Source organism: Macrotis lagotis, chromosome 1 (genome assembly GCF_037893015.1).
Source record: "Macrotis lagotis isolate mMagLag1 chromosome 1, bilby.v1.9.chrom.fasta, whole genome shotgun sequence".
Classification (NCBI taxonomy): domain Eukaryota; kingdom Metazoa; phylum Chordata; class Mammalia; order Peramelemorphia; family Peramelidae; genus Macrotis; species Macrotis lagotis.
In genome coordinates this window covers 874,194,933-874,211,809 of record NC_133658.1, presented here as the reverse complement: position 1 = coordinate 874,211,809, position 16,877 = coordinate 874,194,933, and the positions used below count along the sequence as shown (strand labels likewise).

Sequence of the window (16,877 nt, the reverse complement as noted above, 5' to 3'; positions counted from 1 at the left end):
CCTCAGGTGTTCTCCAATGTATCCTGTTGGGAGAGCTCTTTCCAGAGCTGTCAGAGACTTGGGTGGGGGTGGTGAGAATCAAGGAAGGGAAGCTGCCAGGGCCGAGGCTCCAAGAGCTGCTGATGGACTTGATGAGGCGGTGACGGCAGCTGGATCAGGCTGCGGAGGCGACATCTTGATGAGAAAGCTCAGGAGGGAGGGAGAGAGGGAGGGAGCCGGCTGAGCCATCTGCTGCTAAGTCGGCTGGCAGCAGCTGCTCAGAGCCCAGCCCAGAGATGGGAAGGGTCTGCAGGCCCCGGCTGCCCCCTGCTGGCCCCACATCCCAGGGTGTCAGCCTGCCAGGGAAGGACTACCCCTGGAGCAGAGGGAGTCGGGTTGGGGGTTAGCTCCATCAATGGGCAAAGCTGCTTTGCCCCTCCAATTGGGACGAGTCAAAGGACGAATGATTTCTTCCTTGTCTCCCTCCCCTGCACCTAGAACTTTGATCAGAAGGTACATCCAGGTCTCCTGGAACATGGAGGGTCAAAGCCAAATGACTTTCATGTATATGTATGTATTGAAAAAGGTAGGGAGAATACCCATGAGAAGCCAAAGAATTCACTAATTCCCACAGGAAAGTGATTTTAACTGGCTTTCCCTCACAACAGGCCAGTAGAATTGGGAAGGCTAGGACTATGGACCCCATTTTATAGCTGAGAAAACTGAGACCTAGGAAAGGAAAGTCAGACAGTACATTTGAACCCAGTGTTCTCCTGACTCCAATTCCAGAAAGCTTTCCTCAATCCCATACATCCTACTTAATCCCTCTCATTCCACTAAAAGTAAAATTCTTTGCATAGAATTCAGAAGAACCCATGATATCATTGACTCCAAAGTTCCCTCCAAGATACACATCATGGACTATCTCTGCCTGTATCTCCTATGTTACTCTTTGTCTGTGGTCTCCTCTAAGTTTCTCCCATGGGGGTCTGCCCAATGTGCCCGGACCCTTCCCTGGAATATCATGGAATCTTCTAGTTCCCAGTCTTCCTCTCATCTTTCCCAGTCCAATTCTTCCTTATCGCATTAAGGACATTCTTTACTGGAGCTCATACATAGTTACAACATACATATATACATACATACATACATACAAAGTTACAGCATAGCCATAATCTAATCCAACCTCTTTGTTTTTAGATGAAGAAACTGCCACTGTGCCACCTAGCCGCCCCCATTTGTAAAGAAGTTAAATGATTTTCCCACATCACAAAAATAGTAGGTATGAGAAGCAGAATTTGAAACCAAGTCTTTTGGCTGCAGAAACAGAACTATTTCCATTGCAGCTTATCCCTAGTTGCTCTCTCTGCCTGATAATCATTGTTAATTCTATGGAAATCAAAGTACTCCATGTAATCATCCAATTCTCAAGATAATGAACAGCTCTTCTTGGAATCAGGAAGACCTGGGTATAAGGTCTTCCTGGAATACACTCGAGCTCTGTAACTATGGGCAAGACACGAACCATTTAGACAGTGTCCCCATCTGCATCAGCGGCGTTTCCAGCCTGGTCGTTTTACACGTAGTAGGCACTTAAAAATATTAATCACTAAGCTTGTTATTTCCTCATCCTGATGTAATCAGACATCTGGATACAGACAAACAGTAATAATAACAATCCCCATCTCAAATACAGAATGTTCTATGTAAAAATATATTCAGTAATCATCATCGTAAGGATGATGATAATAACGATATTTACATAGTACTTTCTCATTGCCAAATGTCCTCCCCACACTGCCTCCTTTGAGTCCTTTTTTTCCCTTTGATTCTTCACAAGAGCTCTATAAGGTAAGCACTACACAGTTTAGGAACCTCATTTGAACAGATGAAGAAATTGGGGCTCATTGAGATTAGGTGACCTTCCTGTGGTAGGATAGTGAGTGAATGCAGAAGGCAGGATTCATACTCAGGTCTCTCCTCATTCCAAGTTTAAGATCCTTTCCATGAAAGATTTAGCATTTGCAAATTACTTTCTTCAAAACATCATCCCTTTCCACCCTCACCATTAAATAAGGAGTTTGAGTTTCACTGGCCCAAAGATTATAGCCATTTTATAGATGAGGTGACTTCCTTTTCCAGACTTCTTTCTTGATTCCTGATACTTAGCACAGTTCTTTGCATACAGTAGCTACTTAATAATTGCTTATTGGTTTACTGAAAAATAAAATTTAAGACGAGCCTTTGTTTCCTAAGAGAAACTTGGAAACCTTAAAAGCGTGGTGCAATTTTCCAAACAGACCATAGTTTCTTCCATGTATTCAATTTGGGGTACAGTTCATTATCCATCAGTTATCTCCATCCAAATCTGTTGTTGTTCAGTTGTTGCAGACTCTTTGAGAGCCCTTTGGAAATTTCTTGGCAGAGATACTGAATGATTTGCCATTTCCTTCTCCAACTCATTGAACAGATGAAGATACCGAGGCAAACAGGGTAGAGTGACTTGCCCAGGGTCCTCCAGTTAATAAATGTTTGAGGGCACATTTGAACTCATAAAGATGAATCCTCCTGATTCCAGCCACTTAGTTGCCCAGTCTCCATCTGAAATATATATAGGCCCTAATCAATCCAACAGTTATCCTAGTCAGGGGCAGTAGACCTTCTTCATCTACTTGGTTTTTCCTGTGTGAATGGATGAACTCTCTTGAATTAATCTAAATCTTGTTTTGTTTATTGCATATCCTAAAACTTATGTTCAACACTGGGGCTTGAGAGAAAGGGAAAAAATATTCATCTTGCCCAAAAGGAGTTCACATTCTGATGAGGAAGATAATATGGAAGTAATCAGTACATATTAGACATAAAGAGCAGCTAAGTAGCACAGTGAATAGAGTGCTGAGTTAAAAAGGTCTGGATTCAAATCTGTCCTCAGATGCTTGCTAGTTGTGTGACCCTGGGTAAGTCACTTAATCCTGTTGGCCTCAGTTTCCTCATCTGTAAAATGAGCTGGAGGAGAAAATGATAAACCATTCCAGAATCTCTGCCATGCAAACTCAAATGGGGTCACAAAGAGTCAGACATAACTGAAAAATGACTGGCAGCAACACTAGATAGAAAATGATAGGAAGAAGGTAAATCATCTCAAAGGGAAAGATACCATTAATGGAGGAAAGGATTGTACAGAAGGTGAAACTGGAGATGGGTCTTCAAGTTAGGAAAGCAGCTCAGAGGTAATGTGGCATAGTAGACAGAGTGCTAGACTTGAAATCAGGAAGATCTGAGTTCAAATCCTCCCTCAGACACTTGTTAGTTGAATGACCTTGGTCAAATCCCTGCAGCTCTCTAGACCTCAGTTTCCTCTTTGGAAAATTATGAAATTGAACTCAGTGAATTCTGAGATCCTTCTAGATCTAAGATCCTATGATGGCTGAATGAAAGGTGCAAAGAAGACAAGGCCCCCACTATGCTTATTGGTTATTAACTTGGGGAAAAAAAACTCTGAAGTTTTTGATTCACTAGAAGCAATATGCTGCCTTCAGGGCTCTCCTCCCCATATGTCAGAATTATGTAGGCTTCCTTGGAAGATGTAACAACAGAGATCACTTTGTTTGCCGATCCTCTGATTACTAATATCATTTGAAGCATAAAGTAGAAAGATGTGTGTTTGTCATTCTCAGGTAGGCTGGCCAGCATCATGTCTGAAGAGAATCAGAATTCCCTCTATTGCTGAGGTCTCCAGATGCTCCTGTTTGCAGAGATAATAAAGCTGGAGCTAAAATGGAGATCTTCTCTTTCCAGGGCTGTTGTGAGGGAAGAGCTTTGTAAACCTTAAGAAATGGGATATTATTAATTAGTATCTCTTGTCTGGTCTCTCCCCATTTCTCTCCTATCCCCAAGCAATGATCAAATATTTGTGGAGACAGATGGCTTGGGATGGGGGAGGGCATTGTGAAGATATCCTCGAGAGTCCTAGCATGTAACCCAATCCCAAGAGCCTCACTTCACCACTTTTAAGGTCTGACCATTGAACTAACCAGTCCAAATGCTTCCTAAATCTTAGCTCCAGAAATTTCTCCAGTACCTCATCATTCACTTCTTGGGTCTGTCTCTTCCCTGGAGAAGAATATGTAAAGGTATTTTGCTTTACCAAATCAAAACCTTTTTTAAAATTCTTCAACAAATAATGAGCACAATGGGATCTTGTATTCTCTTTACCTTTCAGTCACCTGATGTGGCCTACTGGGGAATATTGTCTGAGAAAGTCTGCCTGTTCCCCTCTCATGTCCTAATTATTATGCTGATTGCAATGAGCCTCTGAAACTGCATGACCTTGGGCAAATCATTTAATATTTGGGCATCTCAGTTTCTTCATCTGTAAAATGATGGGTATTAGGCAAATCATTTAGTGTTTGGGGACTTCAGTTTCCTCATTCAGAAAATAATGGGGACAGACTGTTATTCAGTTATTTTTAGTTATGTCCATCTCCTCATGACCTCATTTGGGATTTTTAGGCGAAGATACTAGAGTGATTTGTTACTTCCTCCTTCAGTTCATTTTACAGATGAGGAAACTGAGACAAACAGATTTAAATGACTTGTCAGGGCGGCTAGGTGGTGCAGTGGATAGAGCACCAGCCCCGGAGTCAGGAGTACCTGAGTTCAAATCCGGCCTCAGACACTTAATAATTACCTAGCTGTGTGGCCTTGGGCAAGTCATTTAACCCCATTGCCTTGCAAAAACAAAAACAAAGGATAGATAGATAGATGATAGATAGATAGATAGATAGATAGATAGATAGATAGATAGATAGATAAATGACTCATCCGGGGTCACACAGGCATTATCTAAGACTAAATTTGAACTCATGTCCTCCTGATGCTTTGTCTGGTACTCTATCTACCATACTATGTAGCTGTCCAAGGTATGGACTAAGTGGCTTCTAAGTCCCTTCTAATTTAAAGTCTGGGATCCAGTGACAGTCTCCAAAACTATACCCATAGGAAAACTCATAGACAGAGAGCTGGAGCTGCATCCATTCACACTCTCTTTCCTGCCAGGCCCCCTCCTTTCTTAGGGGATTCTACAATCCTCCTTGCACATCCATATTTATACCTGCATATATGTACATACATACACATATATGGACCTGCAAACACACTACAACTCCTTGATCCTGTTCCCATTCCCTTGGCAGCAGCTGACCCCAACCAATTTAGCAGAGATTACAATGCAGGAATCATAGCCCAAGAAGCTGGAACTCTTTCAAAAATTTCCAGGAAATCAACAATACCTAAGTACTTTCTTTTTTTTTTTAGGTCTGGCAAGTCAATGGGGTTAAGTGACTTGCCCAAGGTCACACAGCTAGGTAATTATAAGTGTCTGGGGTTGGATCTGAACTCAGGTCCTCCTAATTCCGGGGTTGGTGCTCTAGTCACCTAGCTGCCCCACCTAACTTCTTTCTACCCTCTCCCCATCCTCCTTCCCATCCCAGGGAGCATCCTCAGCACAGCCTGAACAAATGGCCTGGCAAATCCTACAATTAGCATTATATCTGAGAATGAGCTGGATGCCATATCCCTTTACAGCTCATAGAATGTTAACTGTAAATGGTTTTAGAACATAGGGCATTAGGAGAATTCTCAAGACACAGGATGTCAGACCTGGGAGGACCCTTAGGACACAGAATTGCAGAGCTGGGTGGGAAGGGATCTTAAAATACAGACTTTCAAAATAGATAGAGAATCAGAACATTAAAAGGTCTCAGTTCCAGTGGGCCTTGGTAGATAGTCAACATCACTTGCCCATTTAAAAGAAGTACCTGAGCAAGTAGCTAAGTAGTACAGTGGATAGAGCCCTGACTCTGGAGTCAGAAGGACCTGAGTTTAAATGTAACCTTAGACATTTGATATTTACTGTGTGACCATGGAAAAGTCACTTAATTCCATTGTCTCATAAAAGCAAAATAAATAAGTGAATGAATAATAAAAGAAATAACTGAAACCTGGAAAGATTACCTGGGTTTCCCATAGTCACAAAGTGAATGATAGAAACAAAATCATGCCCCAGGTCTCCTTCCTCCCAGCTCAGTACTATCTCCATGATCCCATGCCTCCAAACAATGCTTCAGACCTTCCAATCTATCCGAGATCATGACAATATCTTTCTCCTCCCATGTCTCTCTTTCCCTCTTCACCATCTCCCTCCATCACAAACACATACATGATGTAGACACACCTTCTCCCTCCAATGCCTTCCCCCCTCCCTGTACAGAATCTCAGATGTCTTGTTCATGGTTTTAATTAATTGTCTCTGGTCTCATTCTTTCTAAATTAAATTGGCTATACCCAGGAGGCCACCAAACTCTGTACTATTTCTTCAGTTCCCTCTCACTGTCCTAAGTCTGGTTCATGGAATCCCACCCCAGAAGACATAGACTACAAGGTCCAAATGAATACAGGGAAGTCAGACCTGGATCCCTTCCACTGTTCCCCAGATCCCAAGACTTTTGGAAGGTAGTACGTCTCAACTAGTCCTCTTTTATAGACTAGAGTGACCAAAAAGCTCCTTGGCTCCCATTGGCATCCAGCTCCAAAGGCAGCATGTGAGCAAGATGAGGAGGAGAGAGGAAGAGAAGGAAGAGAGAGGAGAAGGAGAGGAAGACACTGTACCCAAGAGGAAGCACCTCAGAAACCACTGGAGTGATGCTAGATGGGCAAGAATGAGATCCAGACAGTGTGGTCCAGTGGAAGGGACTCCTGGTTTTCTCAAAGATTTCCTGTATATTGATAGACAAATGTTTTTCCTCTCCAGACAGACTTCAGCTTTCTACTCTGTAAAATGCAAGATGGACTGCACTCTTTCTGAGATTCCTTTGAATTTTAGCATGCTGTGTTCTAACTATGGTTTCCAATAATGATCAATCGCCAAGGATTCATTAAGTACTTGTTGCAAGAAAGGCACTGTGTTATAGATTCCTTAACCCCTCGCAGAGCTTCCATTTTAGGGGGGGGGATGGAGGAGGGAGAACCTAGATAAATTAGAACATGCAAAATAAATATAGGATGGATGACAGCACTTTTATGAGCAGTTGAGGAGATCTAGAAAGACCTCTTCCAGGAGGCAGATCTTGGGCCAAGTCTTCAATCCTCCTAGAGCTAATGTTCTGCACAGGTTCTAAGGGCATTCCTAGCTCTGACATCCTGTGTTCTAAGGACCCTCCCAGCTCTGACATTCTGGGTTCTAAGGGCCCTCCCAGCTCTGACATTCCTTGTATTCTGTAGTATCTTCCATATCTGATATTCTATGTTCTAACACTGATGCCCAATGATACTTTGGGCTCAGGTGAACCCCCCCCACACACACACACATGCATCCTGCTGAGGCTCAGCTCATCTGAATCTTCCACTCATTGAAAAGCCAGCCATTCTTTCTTCCAATATCCTCAAGAAACCTGACTCACAAACAGCTGATCCCAATGACAAAGAGAGAACAGACCAGACACAGGGGACCGTTGCCTGGGTAATAAGCCTAGTTTGGGGAGTAGAGCCATGGGAAGTCTGGAAGGCTGGCATGGGAGGACCCAGATCTGACAGAAACAGACCCAGGACCAGAGTCCCTCCCTTGCAAGAGCCAGAACATCAGCCTTTTCTAGCATCAGCAGCAGCATCTACCCACTCTTCACTTCTCAGTGGTGGGGTCTGGTTGACAAAGCCCACTGCTAGGCCAAGCCCAACTAATGAGCCATCTCTCCCCAAACTTGCTCTACTCTCTTACTTCCACCATTTCTCTTGAGATGGCTCCAGGCTCTTCCCTCCCACCCCAAAACCCCTTCTTTAGTTCCCACTTTTCCAGGCTTTCCATCCACTGTCTCCATGAAGCAACATAGAAGGAGCCCTTCAAGGGGCAGAAGATACGGGTTTGAAGCTTGGTTCTGCCTCAGTTTCCTTTTCTGTAAAAGTCCACCAAGCCAAAATTTCCATCTTGTACATCCTAGTTTATCATGTTCTCTCTCATCCCATGTACTCTATATACCAAATACAAGTTCTCCTCCCAGGGAGGGGAGGAGACCTGTTGGTGTGTTACTGTGGCAACAGCAGGGGGACAGGGAGACAGTTCCATCTGTCCTGGAAGCTCCTTTTTGCATCTTTACCAGTCGGACAGTTTCCATTGCTAGTGACTAATTAGCTCCATCTCATCACTCATAAGCATCATGGAAGACTGAGAAGAAGTCCCAGCTATCAATGACCCTGGACAGGTCCCTGACTCTTCCTGCAGACACATTCATGTTGACATCCTGGTCTAGATGGGGCAGGGGACCAAAGAGGGTTCTGAAAATTATGTGATTAGCAAGAAATGGTGAGAAATACCTGAATTGTCTCCTCCATTTGGGGACTTGATGGAGTTGAGAACAAGGTGAACCCTTCATCACTCTTTACCTGGGCTAAAGGCCTTCTGCCCTTTTCCCATGCTATCCACATTTGAAAAGTCAAAATTAGTCTTCCCAACTCACAGTTCTGATCACCACATCACTGTCTTGTAAACACCCTCAGTGACACCCCATCACCTTAATGCCTTTCACGATTTGCCCCCAATTTAAGGGTGGAATGGAAAAAGCAACTTTCATAAAACCTGAATTCTAGTCCCAGCTCTGAATTAGTCCTGTGATCATGAGCAAGCTTAATTTCCTCATCTGAAAAAATGAAAGGGCCAAAAGGAATGACCTTTAAACTCCCAGCTCCAACACTAAATTTTCATTCATTCATTCATTCATTCCTCCTTTTAATAAACATTTATTTAGCACTATGTGCAATGCTTACAGGAAATAAATACACACAAGAATTCCTGCCTTCAAGTAGCTTAGAATCTAATGGGGAGTCAACAGGCAAACAAATTTAAATGAAGCACCAGAACAACAACCAAATCTTCCAAAAGTACCTAAGACATTTTGTCAAGCTTAATGTATATTTTTTAGGGGATTTTTTACAAGGCAATGGGTTTAAGTGGCTTGGCCAAGACCACACAGCTAAGTAATTATGAAGTGTCTGGGACTGGATTTGAACTCAGGTGCTCCTGACTCCAGGGCCGGTGCTCTATCCACTGCACCACCTAGCTGCCCCTTAATGTGCATTTTAACATTATCTCAAGACATCACTTTCTTAAGTTTAGACAATCAAGAGAACAAGAGATCAAGTCTTGATATATATAGCACTTGCCAATTTCTGGGTTATAATGCTCACACTGAAAATCTGGCAATCAATTCTCAGTGCCTTCCTCAAGCCAGTTAAGACATACCTCTGCAACAATTATTAAAACAAAACTGCCTCTGCTCACAGGGAGCTTGCTTTCAATTATAAGGATATAAAATCAATATAATTGGTAAATACTTTCATCTATGAGATGTTTAGGTTCTTCCCAATTCTGACATTTTAGGTTCTAAAGTCTCTTCCAGCTCTAACATCTGCAGTTCTAAGCTCTGGCATTCTACATTCTAAGGGTCCTCCCAGTTCTAATATTCAATGACCTTAGGAAGAGAGGTTAGAAAAGAGTGCAGAACTTTCTTAGCTTTGGTTCTCAAGTATATAAAATTAAGATAATAAATAATATTTGCAGTACATACATATAAGTACTAAGGAGATAATTTTTGTGAACTGCTTTGGGAACTAGATGATGATCATGATCATAATGTTTATCCTTTGTTTTGTTTTGTTTTTAATTGGAACTTAATTTTATTTTTTTCCTATTACATGTTAGTTTTTCAACATTCACACATGCATGTTTCACATTTTTCTACCAATCTCCCTTCCCTCCCTCTTCCCTAGGGCAACAGTCTGGTAAAAGTTGTTCATGTACATTTCTGTTTATCATATTTACATATTAGTCATTTTGTATATAAGGAATGAGAAATAAGGGAAAAGAAAGAAATCCATGAGAAAGGAAGGAAAAACATAAAAGAAGTTTTTAAAAAGTGAACATGCTATGGATTCAGATTCCATAGGGATTTTTCCCTCTGGATGTGGATGGCATTGTCAATAAAAGGTCTCTCAGAGTTGTCCAAGTTCTCTGAACTGTTGAGAGGAACTGTATCCATCACAGCTGATCATCTCATAATGTTGTTAATGTATACACTGTTCTTTTGGTTCTACTCACTTTACTCAGCATCAGTTCATGTAATTCTTTCCATGCTTCTCTACAGTTCGACTATTCATAATTTCTTACATAACAATAGTATTCTATAAGATTGACATAACTTGTTCAGTCATTCCCCAATTGATGGGCACCCCCTCAATTTCCAATTCTTTGCCACTACAAACAGAGCTGCTAAAAATGTTTTTGAACATATGAAACAACAAAAGTATTGTTATTTCTGGGTCAAACGGTATGATTGCTTTTATTGCTCTTTAGGCATAGTACTAAATTGTTCTCCAGAATGGCTAAATCCGTTCACAATTCTACCAATAGTGCATTAATGACACACTTTTCCCACATCCTCTCTGACATTGATCATTTTCCTTTTTTGGTTATCTTGACCAATCTGATAGGTGTGAGGTAGAGAGTCAATGTTGTCTTAATTTACATTTCTCTAATCAATAATGATTTGGAATATTTTTTCATTTGATTCTATATAGCTTTAATTTCTTTATCTAAAAACTGCCTGCTCATATCCTTTGTCCATTTATCAACTGGGAAATGATTTGTAATCTTATGACATTGATTCAGTTCTCTATATATTTTAGAAATGAGTCCTTTATCAGAAACACTAGCTGTGAAAATTGTTTTTGTCTTCCTTCTAATCTTGATTGCATTAGTTTTATTAGTGCAAAAACTTTTTAATTTAATGTAGTCAAAATCATCCATTTTGTAATTTATAATGGTCTCTATTTCTTATTTGGTCATAAATTTCTCCCCTTTCCATAGATCCAACAGATAGAATATTTCTTGTTCTCTTAATTGGTCCATGATATCATCCTATATGTCTAAATCCTGTGCCTATTTTGACCTTGTTTTTGGTATAGGGTGTGAGACGTGTGTCTATGTCTAGTTTTTGCCACATTATTTTCCCATTTTCCTAGCAGTTTTTGTTGAATAGTGAGTTCTCGGCTCAGAGGTTCATATTTTGGGGTTTGTCAAACAGTAGATTACTATAATCATTCACTATCATTTCTTTTGAACCTACTCTAATCCACAGATCCATTACCCTATTTCTTAACCAGTGCCAGACAGTTTTGATAACTGCTGCTTTATAGTATAGTTTTAAATCTGGTACAACTAGGCCACCTTCCTTTGCATTTTTTCCATCCATTCATGCTATATTCTTGATGCCAAATATGAATCAGGGAGACTGAAGATGACTCTGAATGTGATGCAATCAGGGTTAAGTGACTTGCCCAAGGTCACATGGTTAGTAAGCATCAAATGTCTGAGGTTGGATTTGAACTCAGGTTCTCCTGACTCCAAGAACTACCTAGCTGCCCCTTAGAGCAGAGTTCAACTCTGTTTTTCTCTCTGCCCTGGCTCAGGTATAACAGGCAAGTTGAGTCTCCTGCCCTTACTCTGTTCTGTTCTCTCTTTCCACAGTTGCCCCCAAAGGCCCCAAAATCATGATGACGCCCACCAGAGCCCGAGTGGGAGATACTGTGAGGATCTTGGTCCACGGCTTTCAGGTCAGGATCCCTTCTGGGCATGCTGAGGCAGTCAGGGTTGAAGGGAAGTAGGGAAAGGGGAAGGAATAAGCCACTCCTTTTGTCATTCATACTTCATCCACTAAAGGGTGAAGTAAAATCACTCCACCAGGGTCCAGGCAATCCCAGTCAGGGTCTTCTCCAGCCTTCTCCTTGGTCTCCACAATAGACTCCAGCCTATCTCTTCTACCCCATAGAATGAAGTCTTCCCTGAACCCCTGTTCACATGGACTCGAGTGGGGAGTCGTCTCTTGGATGGCAGTACAGAACATGATGGGAAGGAACTGGTGCTGGAGAGAGTGCCTGCCGAACTCAATGGCTCCATGTACCGATGCACTGCACAGAATCCCCTGGGCTCCACCGACACCCACACCCGCCTCATCGTATTTGGTAGGAAACTCAAAAGGGGTTGGAGGAGAATGAATTGTGGCTGGCATCTGTGCCTGGAAAAACTGAACCTTTCTTGGCAGGAAAGAACCTCAAGGATAGAAGTAACTGGTTTGGGAATGGTCATCAATTAATTATCAATTAACCATAAATGATAATAGTTAGAATTAGAGCATTAGAGTTTGCTAGAATTTATAGCATTTTATGTCTTGCAAAACACTTTGCACATGAGATTCCATCTGATCATTTGATTCCCTTATTATTCCCCATTTTACAGATGAGGAAACTGAGGCAGGTAGCAGTGAAGTGACTTTTCCCAGGTCATGTCACTGGTGTCTAAGGCACAATTTGAACTCAGGTCTTCCTGATTCCATGACCAGCACTCTAACCCACTGTGACTTTACTTGCCTTGTGCACTGGCCTTGAGGGAATAGAGCAGAAAGAGTCCAAGGTTTGGATTATGATGATCTGGATTTAAATCTTGGCTGTATGATTTATTACCTATTTAACCTTGACTTTAAAGGGTTAACCTTGTAAGAAACAATATAACTTAGCCTCTCTGGGTCTCAGTTTCCCCATTTGTAAAATGAGGGATTGGATGAAACAAATTCTAAAACCACTTTCTATAGTTCTACAGCTATAATCTCTACAATTTTTTCCAGCTCCAAATCTTAATCTGAAAGGATGAATCACTGGGTAGAAAATGAGAAGAGGTGCTCTTTGAATCAGAAACCCAGTTGGAGCAGGGAAAGTAGAAGATATAAGGAGAAGACCATTATATTTGAAGGTAGAAGATCTGGGTTCAAATCCTGCCTTTGCTACTTCCTATTAGTGTGACCAGAGATAAAATAATTTCCTCTTTCTCAGTTTTGAAATATTGAACCAGATCATCTCTTCCAGTCCTAAATGCTATGAAGACCATAAGACAAGTGTCCCTTTGGCCAGGATTAAAAGATGGCTCTGACTATATCTATACCCCTCTCCACCCAATTCTAAGAGGCAATTAGGACATCCCCCCTGCTCTTCTGCTTTACAGGGATCAGAGATTTGAGAGCAATCCCAGAGAAATAACCTTGACATGCTGTATGAGAATTAGACACACCAAAAAAAAAAAAAATCTCCAACAAGGGGAGTGATGCCAGAACAGAGGGCTGTTGTGAAGTTATTCCTAGTGTTTTGGAAGGGTTTTAGGTTTTTTCAAGGCAAATGGAGTTAAGTGGCTTGCCCAAGGCCACACAGCTAGGAAATTATTAAGTGTCTGAGACCGGATTTGAATCCAGGTTCTCCTGACTCCAGGGCCGGTGCTTTATCCACTACACCACCTAGCCACCCCATTCCTGGTGTTTTTAAAGAATTTGGAGAACCCAGTCAGAAACTGTGCTGATGAAAAGGGAAAGAATTCCTCTCCCCTGGAAGAATTCAGTCCTTTGGGGATCCACTTTAGCTCTTCCAAAAGTCAGCTATCAAGATGACAGTCTTAGATCTTGTACCAGAAGAGACCTTCAAGATTATGTGTCCCAACATCACTTAATTATAGATGAGGAAACTGAGACCTCCCCCCCCCAAGAAGTTTGAGGTAATATATGTGCAAGGTAGCATTTAGGACTTAGTAAATTCTACAGTATAACCCTTGAAGCTCTGCCTACAAAAGCCATCCTGAGGTCCAGCTTTGAAGTCTCAACCCAAGCCACAGGGACTGGCTTTCACTCAACTTTTCTGGGAATTTGCTCAGGCCTTTAACACTCTCTCCTTTTTTTGTTTCCCACAGAAAACCCAAATATTCCCAGAGGAACAGAGGACTCCAATGGTAAGTTTCTCCTTCTAGAACTTCCAACTTGAAACTTAGTTGGATAATCTGGATAGGTGAGAGATGCTTGGAAGGAGGCTGCCATGTCTGCTTCCCAGGCTCCCACAATCCAACACCATGTCTCAGATGGGGATTTTCCTTCACTTAGACCCATTTTAAATGAAAGCCTGGACCTTTAGGAAGCTACAATAGTCAAGACATAAAGTTGGCAGAAAGATGCCCCCTATGTCCAAAGTCCTCAATCAGCACATATAACTCTCTTAAGGTGTCATAGAGCACTTGGGCTTGGGAGTCAGGAAGACCCTAATTCAAATCCTATCCCAGATACTTATTAGTTGTATGGTCCTGGGAAAGTCTTTTAATTTCTGTTTCCTTCAGTTTTCTTATATGTAAAGTGAAAGAGAGGTAATGATAACTGTATTCAAAGGAGAAGACCATTATTAGCTGTATGATCCTAGTCTTTTAATTTCTGTTTTCCTCGGTTTCCTCATCTGATGAAGTAGTAATAATAATAGTAACAAACCATAAAGCACTCTAGAAATGTTCTAGTTTCTGTTTTGTTACTACTCTTTTAATTATTAAGGCTAAGCTTGAGATCCTCTTTGCCACTGATCAGGTTAAAGCAGCATGTTGCAATGGGAAGAATCCTAAACTAGAAGTAAGGGGACCTGGGTTCAAATGTTACCCCAGCAGATGAGAAGAGGTGTAGTCCAGCCTATTAGAGCTAATCTAGGCTCTAGATCTCCTACCTCTTGACCCAGGGGCCTCTCCATAAGACAACACTGCTTGCCCCATTTATAGATTGGCTAACCCTCTCTTAAAGGAAACAAAACTACAATTTAGAAGGTGGCCTTAAAACAATTCCAAGGAGGCAGTACCAGCCATAGAGGGGATCAAATGAGCTCAATGACTATTGCAAAGGATGTCAGCATGGAACCAGTGGCTCATTTCTACACTTAGAGAACCTTCATGCAGATTGTGCTTCTGAAGTCTAGTACCCGTGTAAACTGAGGCACATCAGGATTCATTGTGCCATGGCCCTATGCTGTTCTGTGATTATAAGAAGAAGAGAGCTCAGCAGCTAAGTAGCCCAAATCATGTCTGAGTTCCCTCCATGAATCACTAGACCAGTAGTCATCCATCCAACTTCTGCTGGAAGGTCTCCTGGGATGGGGTATCCACTACCCCAAAGCAGGTCATTTGACTCTGGGTCACCCAGTCTTTAGCTTCTCTGTATTGCTCCTGGTTCTGCCATCTGGGGTCATGAGAAATCATCCCATGATCAGTCCCATTATACTCTGGTGTTAAGTCCAATTGAACATCCCTCCCTCCAAGGACCTCCCCATTCCTGTGGAGGTTCAGAACCACACCATTTCAAACACAGCACCTGCCTGAATTCCTTTATCCCTCATCCCTAGGACATCTTAGTAAGGAGAGCACTAGGACCCAGTGTGGACCCATACTCTCTGGCTGGGTATGCCTGCATCATTGTTCACCCACAGGCAAACCCAACCCTTCGGAGATACGCACCCAAACAGTCTCCCAGACTGCTGGGAATTTGCACCTGGATGCTTTCACAAATACCCACTATGACTCAGTCTCTCAATTCCCAGCTGCATCTTTTTCTAGGTTTTCTGCCCCTCTCTGACTCACACTATTAATGGCTCTGACCACAAGACTGAAACACCCCCCTTCCATGCTCAGATCTTCCTCCACATTGTATCTGGCACCCTTGGGGCCCAGTTGGCCAGTCACAGAAACCCAGATTCAAGACACCATCTATTAGACCATAGGGTAAATTAAAAGTTCTGCCCATCTGGCTATTGGATTAGACTGGAGCCTTTCTTTAGAGACTATCCTAGGGGAGCAGCTGGATGATACAGTGGATAGAGCACCAGCCCTGGAGTCAGGAATTCCTGAGTTCAAATCTGATCTCAGACACTTACTGTGTGACCTAATCTCAATTGGGGGGGGGGGGGAGAGAGAGAGAGAGAGAGAGAGAGAGAGAGAGAGAGAATCATAGAGAATGTAGGAAATGGAAAGGATCATAGAACACTGAATATTAGAACAGAATGTCAGAACTTGAAAGTCCCTTAGGACATAGACTATCAGAATTGGGAAGGACTTTTAAAACAAAATACAAGAATGTCAATTGACAGATCTAGAAGGGAAGTTAGAATACATTACATGTCAGATTTGGGAATGATATTAGAACATAGGATGATAGAACACAGTGCTTGAAAAAGTCTATAATGGAAGAGTTGGAAGGACTTCCAAAACACAGAATAATAGAGCTGGAAGGAATCTTAGAAGACAGAACCTCAGAGTTGAAAGGCATATTAAAACATAGGATGCCAAGACTGAAAGAGGTCTTAAAATATAGAATGTCAGAGCTGGCAAGTTTCTTAGAACAGAAAATATCAGAGTTTGGGGGCCCTTAAAAACATGAGGTAAGAAGTTAGAAGGACCTTAGAATATAAAATATTAAAACATAGAATTTTAGAAAAGTAATCATTTAGTACAATTCTCCATACCCATTTGACATATGACAAAACCGGGCCCAGAGAGAATAAATTACTTTTTTTCACACTGTTTATTAGTTATCAAAGCTAAGACAATTTCCTTACTCTTCCCAGGACTCTTTCGATTCCATCTCAGCTACTTCAAACAGTGGTAACACAGAAATAATAATCATTCCAACAACACACCTAGAATCTTCTACTAGTGATGTTTTCCCATAAGGACTGTAGGGGCCAGCTCTGTGGCTGCTGAAGTTGGTTCATTCATCTAACTGCTTCTCCAAGCCCCCGGCCACTCCCTGGTCCAATAGGGCCCTGAACATAAATAGATAGATGAACACATACCCAAAGACACATAAAGAAGGAGCCTGGAAGCATCAAGTTAGAGCCAGGAGGAAATTTGTACATTTCTTTTTTTATTTTATTTCTTTAAGACAATAAGGTTAAGTGACTTGCCCGAGGTCACACAGCTAAGCAATTATTAAGTGTCTGAGACTGGATTTGAG

At 41.8% G+C, this 16,877-nt stretch overlaps 1 protein-coding gene across 1 annotated transcript in view; it reads left to right on the top strand.

The window, feature by feature from the left end:
- IGSF21 (immunoglobin superfamily member 21) overlaps positions 1 to 16,877 on the top strand; it is an 87,590-nt gene that overhangs the window by 65,446 nt on the left and 5,267 nt on the right. The window contains exons 4-6 of the mRNA XM_074216822.1: positions 11,555 to 11,640; positions 11,856 to 12,048; positions 13,814 to 13,852. Coding sequence (XP_074072923.1) covers positions 11,555 to 11,640; positions 11,856 to 12,048; positions 13,814 to 13,852 — 318 coding nt within the window. The remainder of the gene's footprint in view (positions 1 to 11,554; positions 11,641 to 11,855; positions 12,049 to 13,813; positions 13,853 to 16,877) is intronic.